General features: G+C 50.6%; 3 protein-coding genes across 3 annotated transcripts; all 3 read left to right on the top strand.

The window, feature by feature from the left end:
• Positions 1–227: 227 nt before the first annotated feature.
• Positions 228–890, top strand: LOC100897809 (uncharacterized). Its single transcript, XM_003738019.1, has 3 exons — positions 228–285; positions 392–540; positions 626–890. The coding sequence occupies exons 1-3, from the start codon at positions 277–279 to the stop codon at positions 804–806; spliced, it is 339 nt and encodes a 112-aa protein (XP_003738067.1). The 5' UTR covers positions 228–276; the 3' UTR covers positions 807–890.
• Positions 891–1,565: 675 nt separating this feature from the next.
• LOC108864926 (calcium-binding protein P-like) lies at positions 1,566–2,830 on the top strand. The gene is made up of 3 exons (XM_018641419.1): positions 1,566–1,578; positions 1,863–2,269; positions 2,396–2,830. Exons 1-3 carry the CDS (start codon positions 1,566–1,568, stop codon positions 2,828–2,830), a joined length of 855 nt encoding a protein of 284 aa, XP_018496935.1.
• A 1,938-nt stretch (positions 2,831–4,768) lies between these two features.
• On the top strand, positions 4,769–11,541 carry LOC100900521 (zinc finger protein 236). The gene is given in 23 exon segments (XM_029112887.1): positions 4,769–4,903; positions 5,016–5,366; positions 5,444–5,617; positions 5,758–6,064; positions 6,176–6,369; positions 6,505–6,642; positions 6,765–6,932; positions 7,126–7,310; positions 7,481–7,681; positions 7,782–7,909; positions 8,040–8,201; positions 8,367–8,501; positions 8,637–8,674; positions 8,929–9,009; positions 9,128–9,265; positions 9,361–9,456; positions 9,549–9,831; positions 9,887–9,965; positions 10,116–10,281; positions 10,370–10,551; positions 10,642–10,808; positions 10,922–11,081; positions 11,255–11,541. Coding segments are annotated over 23 exon segments (3,879 nt in total). The 3' UTR covers positions 11,466–11,541.
• The last annotated feature ends 1,738 nt before the right edge of the window (positions 11,542–13,279 follow it).

Genomic DNA, 13,279 nt, shown 5'->3' with positions numbered 1-13,279 from the left:
CGGCCAGACAGTCTTAGAATAATCATCCGACTCTCTTCAGCATTAGGCGACACCAAACCAGTAGCCGAGGCTCGAGAGCCCGATATGAAGCAGTTGGATTTACTGCAAGAAATCTTCTCAAACCCCAACGTGGATGACAACAAAATCATAGCAGCGATGAAGAATTTCGACAAAGCGCCAATCGACCGATCTATCAAAGATCTTTCGAACGTCCTGAAGCTCCTCGTGACCGAACAACAGCTCTCGCACCAATCCTTGCGAATCATTTCGATCGCGATGGACAAGGTGGGTTTTCGATCGGACGAAGAATCGATTCATTCTGATGGAGATGGGACTCATAGCCCGAATAGACTCAATAGTTAATTCCCTGTTCTTCGATTTCGATCCGCAGCTTTCTCAACGAACCAGCAGTGGGCAACAAACGAAATCGACGAGAACTCGAAGAGATACGCTGCCTGTGCCAGCTGGCGAGAAAACCGCTATCGAGGAGCTCGGAAGTTACGAATCATTCGGCGACCTCACTAGAAATCGACAGAAGAGGTGAGAGAAGAAGTCTGCCGGTACCATGATTCGACTTTGATTGGCTCCTGCGCTCAGGTTGGAATTCACTATTGTTGTATCGCAGATACTCGTATCACGCCGTGGGTGCCTTGGCTCTATTGGCTCTTGCGTCATCTCCTTATTTATGGGGGGGACCATGGGGCTTCGGAGGGCCTTGGGCCTACCGTTACCCCGGATATCCCGGCTACTATCCTGGCTACGTCCCCGTTGCTGGAGCCCCAGCTGCAGCTGCCGCCAAAAAATAATCCAATGTTGGAATGGAAGTTTCAATCACATCACTTTAGATATACTCGGAAGGATTATGTTCAATAAAACCAAAGCCGACAGTTCTCTGACAAAAGTCCGATCTGGATACATCGTCATGACAAACTCTCTCCGTTCGAGAATTCCGATTTCCAAAACGGGAGACGCCTTCTCCGGCAAAGCATTCGAGAACCCTCTCGACATATTCGGCAATACAGTCAACTGTTTCGTTGTCCATTGCGCTATTCGATTGCATCGCTCTGGAGCACATTCTCCTCAGTGCCGTTGTGTGTGTATTCTGCGGTCAAAACCTACCGATCGAGAATGAAAGCTTTGCGGGCTGGTCTGGAACGCATCCTGGCTTTATACAGGACATTATACAGGCTCATACTTACCAATCTGAGCTCGCCGCAGATTCCAGCGATCACAGATCGGATAGCGAAACTATATGCCGGGCTTCCAACTTTCCCACAGCGCGGGAAGTCCGAAAACCTCGTCAAGTCACCAAAAGCGAGAAAAATGGGTACGGTGCTCTTGAGGATGACGCTCGTGGAAGGAGCGACCTCAGCATGCGTTGCATGAATGCTCCGATTTTCTTTGTTTACTCAACGTGATCCTCCAAAAACAACGATATACAATGAACCATGAATAATTAGGAAAAAAATTCTCAAGGTGGAGTCCTAGGGAGGAAGAATACGGTGAAACCTCCAGAGTTTCTTGAGGAAAGACATTTGATTCTCCCGAAAGAGCTCTCTGTCAGGATGCCCCCAGCCCGTGAGTACAAGCTCTGCGACTTGGTCGACGAGCATATCCTCCAGAATCCAGAATCGCATCTTTCGGGAGAGCCCGAACTCTGGCGCGAGCAATTACAATTTCGGGATCATCTCGTTGACTTTCCTGGCGGAGTCACGAGAATCCCTCGATATTTCTCCCGAAAACCTCTGAGACCACTTATCTGCCTTGATAGTGTTCCGCTCTCAGCTCTCGATCATCTTTGACCGATTCGCGGAAGATACGGAAAAGTTTCTGGAAACCCACATTATCCTTATACTCGACAGCGAAGTCCAGCAAAGTTCTGGGGAAGAAGAAGAAACAAGGTGCTAAGAGCAAATCGGTGATCAAGAAAGGTCGAAAATCTGGAGCAAAATCAGCATTGGCGAAAAAGGACAAGAAGAAAGGACTTGGAGGCTCGATCCTATCAAAGAAATCCCTTCTGAGCAGAGCCGGAGGGCGACGGGAACTTGGGGGGAGCAAGCTCCTCGGGAATGTCAAACTGGGGAAATTGAAGAAGTCACAATTAGTTCAGAAGCCAATGTTAGAAGGTACGAAAAGGACTGCGCCAGCGCCCATGCTCAGGAACCCCACTACGGCGCAGCAACCGGCCTCCTCGAAACAACAGCCCCAACAAGAACAGCGGCAGCAGCCGCAGCAGCAGCAATACTCGCGATCGCAGCAGCAACAGTACGCGCAGCAGCAGCAACAACAGCAGCAGTACAGTTCGCAGCAGCAGCAATTGTATCAGCAACAACTCTTGCAGCAACAGCAGCAGCAACAAATGCTGCAGCAACAACAACAGCAGCAAATGCTGCAGCAGCAACAACAACAGCAACAAATGATGCAACAATATCCGCCGGGCTATCCTGGTCAGGGGTTCCCTCAACCGAACGGTTACGGCGGCTATCCGCCGATGCCAGGGCAGGGATTCGCAGATCCTTCACAAGTACAACCTGAGTACCAGCAGCAAGCGCCGGGCATGCCTCCTGCTGAATGGAGTCCCGAGCAACAGAGTTTTGTCGATCCCTCCCAACAATATCCCGGTCAAGCACCGAACAACTACATGGGTTACAACCCCTATGAGGCGCCCCAGGGAGGGTTCCAAGGTCAAGACCCCGGCTATGCCAATCCTTACGGAGCGCCTCCGTACGATCCGAATGCTTTCGACGCGAACGTCCCGATGACCGGACAGCAACCACCCATGGGCGGCCCTGTGCCGGATTGGGATCCTTACAACGTTTACAATCCCTGAGCTTATCCCGAAAATCGGGCTATCTATCGAGCGGCAACTCTGAGGTACGCGTCAACGACGGTACTCAACGTCCAACTATGGGAAGGAGTCGAAAGAGATCGTGAATAAATTTCAATGAGGAAATTTAATTTATTTACTTTGCGGTGTCGCAAGGCTCATTATAATTATAATAATGAGTCATTATCCCTTCGTCTGAGCAATTCTTCCGAATGAACAGGATCTGCGCTTCATGGACTCCACATCGAGGAAACCATGCAAATGGGCCATCGCCAGTCCTAGGCATTCCTTTCGAGGCCGCGATCTAGACCGCGACTCTTGCTCTCAAAAACGGCGGTCCCCGATATCGTTTCCAGCGCGGCACATCTTCCGAAGTCCTCAGCTGCACTCAATATCCCTTGCGATGTCATGTCGGAAGTACGAGCCGGTGGCTCCGCCACTTGAAGAAGGTTTTCGTTCTCTCTTCATTAGAGAAGCCCTTTGACTACGGCGAGAAATCCTGACGCCTTGTGGCTAACTGGAATTCTTGTTAGCTGTATCGGATGCATCTTCGCGAATGATCACGGGTCTCGGCATAATTTATTTTCATCGACCTCCGGGAACTCCGAGAACGGCATTAGGGGGCAGTGGAATAAAACATCGAGAATGCTCGGCGCCCATCGATATCCGTTCGAATCTGACCGGAATAAGTACCTAAAAGATATCGCAAGAGATATACGAGTGCTAGCTCTCGATTCTCGTTCGCTATTTGACCGCGGTTTCTCAGGGCGGAGACTTTTCGCCGAACGGCCTTCGTGAACAGTTTCAGATCGAGGCTCCCCGCGCCGTGAGGCTGCCTGGGAGCGGCGATCGGCATCCATATACTGACAAACATCCAGTGTTTTTCATACGGAAAAAGTATCAAGATTGGCTCTGATGAGTGGAAAACCTTAACTCCAATGTCGTAGTTTGTTCAGATACGGCAGAACGGTATCTTTTGCCGGAACAGATCGTGTCAGGTGAGTGGGAGACTTTCTAGAATGATCTCAAACCATGTTTAGTTCTCGCCTCGCCTCCCGGGCGCAACGATATCCTGAGAGCAAATATTCTTCTTCACATTTCCGCGGGAACCTGAACGCAGAGTGTTCACTACGACTTCGGGAAACCTCGATCTCACCTGCGATCGATGCGAATACGAACCATAATTTGTGCATAATGCGAGTCTCAACGATTTGTCCGTTGGCATTATATATTTATGGATGGAATGAATCAGGATTGGCACGAGATTCGAGATGAAGCACTGACCTATTGTCGAAAGGGGATAGTTTTCCAATGGATGCTCTCTTCTGACTTGACTGATCGACCTACAATAGTATTACACGCTTCCGGGGCCTCGTTTGGAAGTGATAAATCATTTTCCAACTCCTCGAGACGGAATCTCCGCAGGAGCTGGATGCGGAATGCGGGATTTTCTTATTCGACGTCGCAATGAAATTCCCGGAGCATCGCTCCCTGAGCTCTATCTCTGAGATTGGAAACCGGCGGATAATTCTCGTCAAGGATCCGGCGGATCCTTGTAGCTACGTATACAGCTGCGACTTATGCTTTTATGGCTTTGGAGACGCTTGTGTTCCACGAATCCAGCCCACTCGCACTCGGAAAACGGTTTCTGCGCACATTGAGCGAGTCTGTGAGCTTGTGGCATGGCCGAACTGAGAAGTTCGAGTGGAATAGAGCTATCGGAAGCGACTGGCAGCTTAAATCTGAGGGAATCGGAGGACCAGCCATGGAGAGATCGATAGTCCACGCGTATTCCCACCTATGAGGGATGGAGTTGTGACTCCCGTCAAGCACCGACGTCCAAATTGATCGTCTGGCGTTTTGAATGAGAAGCTCGCTGTGTTTCGTGAGTGCTTTCCTCACACATCCTGAATTTCGACCGAGACAAGTTACATTTGCAGGATGACCTCCACGGGTGTTCCTGACGGAACGATGGAGTTCGCGCCTCTGGAGGTCCAACAGAATGGACTCTACCTGAACGTTTTGAACGTCGAAGGGGTCGGGACGTACCTCATCGACACGTCTCAGCTCAATATCCAACAGGTATGACCAAGTCGATAGAATGATGCCGAGAGGGAATGTAATCGCCAGGCGTCGGATACACCTGTGAGGATGAGACTCGATCTTACTCGGAGGAATAACCTTGTAGGGTGAAGAGGGTTTGTGGGAGATCACTCCGGTGGCTTCACGGGCTTTCGGTCAGAACGAGGTCATCGTCTCCCAAGCGCTCCCCGAAGCTACCGAAGAAGCGGCCGAAGAAGACTCCTCGAAGGACGTGAGTGCCTGGATACTTCAAGTGATTCCTACGAGTAATACTTTTCGCGAAGACACAGGCTCTATATCCGTCGACGAATAATCTTCCCAGGTGGTGGAAACGTTCCGATGTCAAATCTGTGAGCTGGAGTTCGCTTCGGAATGTAGGCTATCGCTCCACGCGAAATCTCATTTCATGGAGAAACCTTTCAAGTGTCAGAGCTGTGAGCAGACGTTCAACCACGAGGTAGGTTTTCATGCTTGTACGAAATTTCGTCCGGGATTGTTGAGGCGATCTCACAGGTTCCCTTGTTTCTGTCCCAGGTCAACCTCCAACTGCACACAGCCGTTCTCCATAATACATCGGAATCGCCGTCCACTTGTCCAGTGTGCAAGAAGACATTTTTGAGGTTAGCCTCTCTGAAGTCCCACGTGAATGTTCATCTCGTAGATGAACATTTCGTCTGCCAGCTCTGCGAAGCCGAATGCGAAACTCAGGTATACATCGGAAACTTGAGCGGACAACGGGCAATAATGACGTGGATGAATCACACGAGACTTGAATTGCCCTCAAGAGGATGCTTTTCTACGAGCGGATTTCTCCGTATTCGATTTCGGAACGTATAGAAACTTTCCAGGAGGAACTCGACTACCATGAAAATACCCTACATCCTCCGAGGGGCCCCGGTCAAAGCTCTGTCGACAGTTTGGCCAAAGTTCGGCTTCTGCGATGCTTTCCATGCAAGAAATCTTTCAGCAGCAAAGAAGAATTCCAAGCGCATCGAGCTCATCATCAGAAGTTGAAAACAGCCCTACGCTTTTCGAGGAAGACAAAAACCCGAAAAGGGAAAACGGTGCCGAAAAGGAAGTGGCACGAGTGCGTGACATGCAAGAAAACCTTCAACAAAGCATCTCTGCTCGCCAGACATATGACTCTCCATACCGGTAATTGTTCACATTGGATATCTGTCGCTCGGTTCTTGCCCATATTTAGAGAGCTTGTCGCTGCCTCGTTCCTCGGGAAACGAGTTCGAGTTAGCCAATTGGCTCTTCCAGGCGAAAAGAGATTTTCCTGCGGCGAATGCGGAAAGCGCTTCAGTCAACACGTATCTGTGCGAGTTCATATGCTTACGCACTCGGGCTCCAAACCGGAATCCTGTCCCTTCTGCACTGCAACCTTCGCCCAGAAAAGCAATTTGAGAGCTCATATAAATCGACTGCATCCGATGAGTGGTGATCGGAAGCTGAAGGTGCGAGTCCTCCGATTTCCTTCATCGATCATAAGAATAATTCCCCGCATCTTCTTCTTCCTACCGTTCTGTGCACAGCTCGAGGATGCGTATTCGTTGGGAATGATCTATATTGAGAAATCTTCTCTGTTCCAGTGTCCGGTGTGTCCATGCGTTTTCGCTACGACGACGTCTTTGGGATGCCATATCTCATATCGTCATCAAGAAATAAGGTCGAAGGATATAATAGATGCTGCGGAAGCTTCATCAGCAGAGGAGCAGAATCAAGAAGAGGTTCGCTCGGATACTTGTCTTCCTACGATTTCTCATGAGTCTAGCTTGCAATCTGCGAGTGGCAGACGGGGCTGATGATAGACGAGAATCAAGCGTTCCTCAATCCCTCTCTCCTTTATCAGGTCCCACCGGAGACCCCCGCCGAGGGGCAAGGTGCGATTCCTCCTGCCGAAGACGAAAAGAAAGATGCGATCTGTGAGAGAAAAGCTGTCGATGACAGTGAACCTGTACTGGCTGAGAAACACCCCGAAACTCCTGAAGAAGCCCCGAAGGGGAAACAGTCCGAAATCGTATGTGTACCGAGCGGGTGCTGCTCATCTAAGACGACAATCGTTGAACGTCTTTCTCGAAGAATCAGCGCCCCAGGATATCAATCCATTTGATCAATTCGCTCCGAAGAGAAGACAGACATACACTCTCTAGAAGGAGTCTCGAAAAAAACCGCCCGACTTGGTCTCTAATGTGATTCTTGTCATCCCCCAGGAAAACGACGTTCAACTGCGATATGCCCCATTAGCGGACTCGCACACGGGAGAAGTGTATACGCACACGGTGCGATTAATCGGTAAACTGACTTACCACCAGTGTATGTACTGCACCAAAGAATTCCGTCGACCCTGCGATCTCATCCGACACATTCGGGTTCACACGAACAACCGACCTTTCAAGTGAGTATTTCATCCCAGATCCCGACGTTCGCAAAAGAACCGGCCGCTGCCAGCATCATTACGCGAGGAATACTCCACGCAGGCGCGGCTATCCCTCCATTTGTTGCGATTAGCGCGAAGCCGAAGACGCGCACAGCTCAGTTTGACACTAATCGTGTTATTCATGACAGGTGTCATATATGTTATCGCGACTTCACTCTGAGATCCTCACTCCGGGACCACCTCAAGCAACACGCAGACTCGGATGCCTCGGAACCTCAGAACCCGGTCTCGTGTCCTCTCTGCGCGAAAACATTCCGGACTACTCAGGCTTGTAAAACGCACATGATGGTCCACGGGTTGGATGCGGCTGACATGTATACCCAATACAGGTGCGGAAATTTCGAAGAGATTCGTGGCCGGGATAATTGGACAATCAACAGCGAAGAGACGATTGATAATGATTTCATGCAATCGTCGCGTTCTCCACAGGTGTCGCCAGTGCGAGGCGGTGTACGAGACGAAAGAAGCTTTGACGAGCCATGTTGAGGAAGCTCATGGAGATCTCATGGTTGCCACCGAAATGCCAATTCAAGATCCGATCATGATATCCGAAACCGGTAAGAGATCGATCTTTCTTTTCTGCTCATCTAAAATGGGATATTTCTCCGCTTGGAGTGGGGATCGAATGGTGATAATGGTGAAACCTCAGGCTATAGGACCAAACTCAGGCGGGATTGGGTTTCACAGTTATCACGCAATCAGCCGGAGCGATCAATCAGATTGAGGGTGTGATGGAGGAGACTACGGATAATATCGAGAGGGAAGAGCGTCGTCCGTTCACATGCAACGTTTGTGGCTTCAAATTCAAGAAGTCTTCCCACCTCAAACAACACCTCCGATCTCACACAGGTGATTTCAATGCGCGGGCCGAAGCTCTAATAGACCTTTTCCCGGGAGAGACTCCTTGTAGATCGATGGGCCTCGCCTCTTCGACAGCCCACCGCACTTATGGAGCAATCCATCCGACGGAATCGAATGCAATTTGATCCGAAAAAAAGTTGAATCCATTTGCAGGCGAGAAACCATTCCAGTGTCCCACGTGCGAAAAGTATTTCGCCTCGAAATCGGTCCTCAATGCTCACATTAAGACACACAGCAACGTGAAAGCTTTCCGTTGCCAGTTATGTACGGCAGCTTTCACCACAAAAGGTGAACGAGTATTCCTCCCCTCCGGAGCAGCCATTTCTTGTAACTCGGATGTTCTGGTATCTCTGAGAGAATGAATATCGGCGGAGGTCGCTTATTTGCGGGAAACACCAATCCGATGAATCCTTCCCGCCGCAGGTTCTCTGAGGCGGCACCTCGAAACACATGATAGGGAATCTTCGAATCAGATGCCCGAAACAGATGAAGCTGGCAAGAGCGTGAATACAAGGTGAGTCGATCGATCGGGATTTGCTCACCCCAGGAGGGCCTTCATATGTCTGTCCGATTCTTAGGAGCTGAGATGTGGCATATGCCTCCGCTCGGAGGTTCGGGCCAAACGTTTCTGGCCATGTATAAAGTGAGCGTGACGCGGTGCTGAACCAGCCAATGTTCCCTTTGCAGAAACGATCAAGCCGAAGGGCTAGCCGTCGAGAAGATTTTCATGTGTCCCTACTGCGAGAAGAAGTTCCGCACAAACCTGTCGGCGAAGAAGCATATCTCAACCAATCACGTGAGTTCTGCTTCCGCTCGCTCCTCCCATGGTCGGGGGTCGATGCAAGGCTCCCCGAGTTTGGGCAACTCGGAATGGAGCAGGCCTCGCTGGATGAAAGCTGTAACATTTCTTCCAGGCTGCCGAGTCAACTATCCAAATCCTACGAGAAGATGTAGGTCGAGATTCACTCGAAGAAGCCATGACAACCATCGAGCAAGTAGACGTCGAGGAACAGATTGACGCATCGGGAGACGCGCAGAATAGTCCCGAACAGGTGAGACTCCTGTCCTCTGGAATGTCCGCGTGGCCTCGCGATTCCGGCGGATCCTCGAAGAGAGCTTGGAGTAAACGTATGAGATCTGCTTCCAGCAAAACGCACAAGTACAAGCCGCTGCAGAGTCAATCATGAGGAAATCTCGAGAGGAGGAGAACGCCGTGATGCAGGTTCATATAGTCGAAGATGAGGTGAGGCTTTCAAACGACGTCATTGTGAGGTATCTCGATCGAGCTAATTCTAGAGTCTGAAAACTGTATTGACCTCCCCGCCCCCACCACAGCCGACCGCCGGGACAGAGATGGAGCCTGGCGTCATTTCGGTTGAAAACTCGAATGCTCTGGGTCACGGCGTCTCTGAAACCTTCATCATACCCCCCGAGGGTATCAACGTGTCTGATTTGGCCTCGCATCTTGGCACCACAGAAGAGGCTATCACGCTCCTGCTTCAAGAAAATGAAGGCCAGCAGCTTCAAGGCTCCGTGATAGAGGCTCATCAGGACCCCACAGGTGTGTTCGCCCGGAAAGAAGCTTCGGGAGCCGAGATCGTATTCCTCGCCTTCCGAGGTGAGAGATCTCCGCAACCGCACTGAAGGGCTAATGAGCTAATACCGCATTCCAGGGGGCGTGCCTCTGATCCAGCATCTCCCCGATGGTCAGGAAGTGGACGGGGAAAATATGTCTAGTATTATAAATTTCAAGTGAGTTACTACGCGATGAGCGCTCTCATTCGACAGGAAACCTGCCGATGTACGCAAGCGGAGCATATCTCCTCCAGTCCCATGACCCGGTGACCTGAGTAGCGGGACCGAGAAACTCATCAGTCCTTTGAAAAAATCTCGATCCCACAGGTGCAGCGAATGTCATTCAGTATTCCCGACCTCCGGCGCTCTCGTCAGTCATTTGACCGAGTGCAAGAATCAGGATATCTCTACTGCGGCTGAAATTCAGTTCCCGACCTGTCCCGAGTGCGGAGTCTTCGCAGAAACTGAAGCTGTTTTGCGCGACCACTTAGAGGTATGATCTCCGTTTTAGGAATTCATTTGTTGATTCTTAATGAATTTCCTCTGAGATGGAGCATAACATCTCCATATCCGCCCCTTAGCAAGATCACGGCTCACTCGCATTGCGGAACGCCCAGAAAAGCCAAAGAAAGCCCAATAAGACGCGCTTCACCTCAGATCACATCCAGATCCAAACCTCCGAGGAACTTGCTCTCAAGAATCCGAAGGATACAAACTCATTATTCGAGAAGGCTCTTATCGCTAGTGCCAATGACATGAAGAGGTCAGACCTAAGGATATGATTTAAGGACCATCCCGCCAGGGACTGATTATTGCACCTTGACTACTGAGCCTAAACCTGTCGATTCTGCAGGACTCACCGCGTTGGCGAAGAGAAGACGAAAATCAACCAATCGTTCGCACATAAGTGCACCGAATGCCCGAAATCCTTCCGAAAGAATTCGGACCTGATACGACACGTCAGGACTCACACTGGCGAGAGACCTTTCGTGTGCCAAATTTGTCAACGAGCTTTTGCCGGTACTTTCGTCCTCTTGGATATCTCGATTCCTGAACATGGCAGCCGGAAATTTTCGATTTCAATCGACCAAGACTCACTAGATCTCATGAGTATCGTCCGTTGATAATTGCAGTTAAATCTTCCCTCGACATTCATTTCAAAACTCATTCGGGTGAGAAGAACTTCCCGTGTGAGGTGTGCTCTCGAGATTTCGCGACGATGGGATCTCTGGTGGTTCACATGCGACTGCACACGGGAGCTCGCCCTTATGTCTGCTCATACTGTCCAGCGAAGTGAGTTTTTTCCCGACCTCAGGCCTTCGAAAGCAGGAGGAGTGCAGGAATCATGCGTGTCATTGAGCGAAGACTCTCTGGATCGGGAAAAGAGCTGAGGTGCTCGCGGAACTGCCGCCTGAGCACCTCCTCCGGGAAGGCGGATGATAATTGCTCGATTCAAACATTTTCAGATTCAGAACCTCTGGAAACCGCAAGGTTCACGAACGTCAGCATGGTAAGACTGCGTCGACCCTGGAACAAGACGCAGCCAGAGTTTCGCACCATATCGTCGCGGCCCATCCATCGGCGGTACCGATTCAGTACCAACAGCAAGCCGGAGAAGCGGCGGATCAGAGCTTGACGGGCTGGCTCGTCGACGAATACGAGACGACGCAGCGCTGAGATCAGCCACCGAGTCATCGACATTGTTCCTCCTTGTAATTTAAAATGTATATTCAGATGATACGTATAAACCGTGAGTAGATCATTATGGGACTGGCTCTTGTGTTGAGCTCCAGGCGGAGTACATCCTCAGGATCCATTTCGAAATGTTCCCCTGTCGGTCTTCTTCCTGTCCCCTCGCTCCCCTTCCGACGAAATCTCCGAATTCAGCTCATTTATGTGATGATCGGCAGCCTTAGGAATTCTTGAGATCGTCTACCAGCTGGACGCTAACTTTCTGACTCTTGCCGTCCATCTTGGGTTCAGAGTCACGAATTGCGGCAGAAGTCATTCGCTTTCGACTTCCGTCCAGGCTAGGGGCGATAGGAGTGTCGATATTTAGGTTCGTGGCCTACGAGTAAGAATATCGATCATGTCGATAGAACAGAGAATTGTATTGAATGCTCCATACATGAAGTCGACTCCTATTCGAAATTATATCCTCCCGGAAGTTATACTCGACCGGATCGCAGAAGAAGTTATATAGGGGGGAGATATGCTTCCCTGATCGTTCTCGATCAGCATCCTGAGATAGGTGAATGAGTTATGTGGCACCGCAGTCGGAAGTGGCTTCGGATTTCGGGCAGCCTAAGCTTTTTCTCGTGAGAATCTTCGAGCCCGTCGATCTGGAGTCGATTCGATCAAATTTATCGCAAGACGCAATCATCGTGCTCCAACCATATCCTTACCCCGCCAGATTTTTTTTCCAACGCGACCACATGCTCGCTTATCCCGGAGGGAACGCAGCCACCGCATGTCCTGCTAATCTGTAGTCGGCATCCGTCATCCGTAAACGATGTATGCGAACAGATGCTGATTGGCAGTTTTGCTTCTGGTCGGCTTGTGAGCTTTCCGTATAGCCCTGTCGGAAAAGTCTCCGCTTAAGTGTCCCGTTTTGTGCTGTGTTATAGGATACTCGAATAAGGGTGAGTTTCCTCCGACCTCAAAGGACTAAGAATCGCTCTCCGGAGACCTCGGCTGTGGTGTGAGGTAAATTCGGAACACTGTGAGAGAGAGTCTCGAGCGGCGATTCTTTTTTATTCCGACACAACTGACCTGAGGTGCTCCGGAGCCGCCGCGAGTCGCCGTGAAGAAATTCTCGATCATAGCAAGAAGCGAAATTTCGTGCGTTGAGATGGAGTTTCGACTAGAGCTTCGTCAGAGTAAGAGTGCTCGGATTCCAAAAACGTTGCTTCGCGGAGAATCGATAACCTGCGACGACGATTCAAAACGAGTACTCGGAAAAGTAATATGAGAATGACAAACTTCAACTAGATGACGAGAGCAGCAGAGGAACGCGCCAGGATCCCTGCCGGAGGCACTCCACGGGTGAGCGAGAGCCGAGGCCGGAGCTCTCGTCCAGGAGCCCCGAGGAGGAAACGCACCGATTTCGGTTCAGGCTCGATGAGTCCCGCGATGAAGCGGGCTCCCCCAGTGGACCCAGCCGTCAAGAGTCCATGATATTCAGCGCTTCCGGGCTAAATTTCAGAACGGGAATGGAAGGGCTTGGGAGGAGTTTCGAGTGAAAATCATCCCAAGTCACTGGAACGTATATCCCCCGATCGGATCCCGTTCCAAACAGTAATCGCCAGATGCGTGATATGAGCTCCAATGAGCTCGACGTTGTTGGTTCCGTAGTAAAATGCCCGTCTTTGCTGCTCGCGAAATTGGTAAGGGGAGCTTTTGACCATGCCCGCCGCTCGATGGGGCATCCTCTTCAAGAGTCTCTCGCCGCTCACATGTAAACATGCGTTTCCCACTGTTCGGGCGTGAAG

Source organism: Galendromus occidentalis, unplaced genomic scaffold, assembly GCF_000255335.2.
Source record: "Galendromus occidentalis unplaced genomic scaffold, Mocc_1.1 scf7180000075756, whole genome shotgun sequence".
In the NCBI taxonomy this organism is placed as follows: Eukaryota; Metazoa; Arthropoda; class Arachnida; order Mesostigmata; family Phytoseiidae; genus Galendromus; species Galendromus occidentalis.
This window is presented reverse-complemented; position numbering and strand designations above follow the sequence as displayed.

Excerpts from the sequence above, each read along its gene's own strand:
- LOC100897809 (XM_003738019.1), top strand. Across the intron at positions 541-625 it reads ACTAGAAATCGACAGAAGAG|ATACTCGTATCACGCCGTGG; the intron begins GTGAGAGAAGAA and ends GTTGTATCGCAG.
- LOC108864926 (XM_018641419.1), top strand. Across the intron at positions 2,270-2,395 it reads GATCGCAGCAGCAACAGTAC|CAGCAACAACAACAGCAACA; the intron begins GCGCAGCAGCAG and ends CAAATGCTGCAG.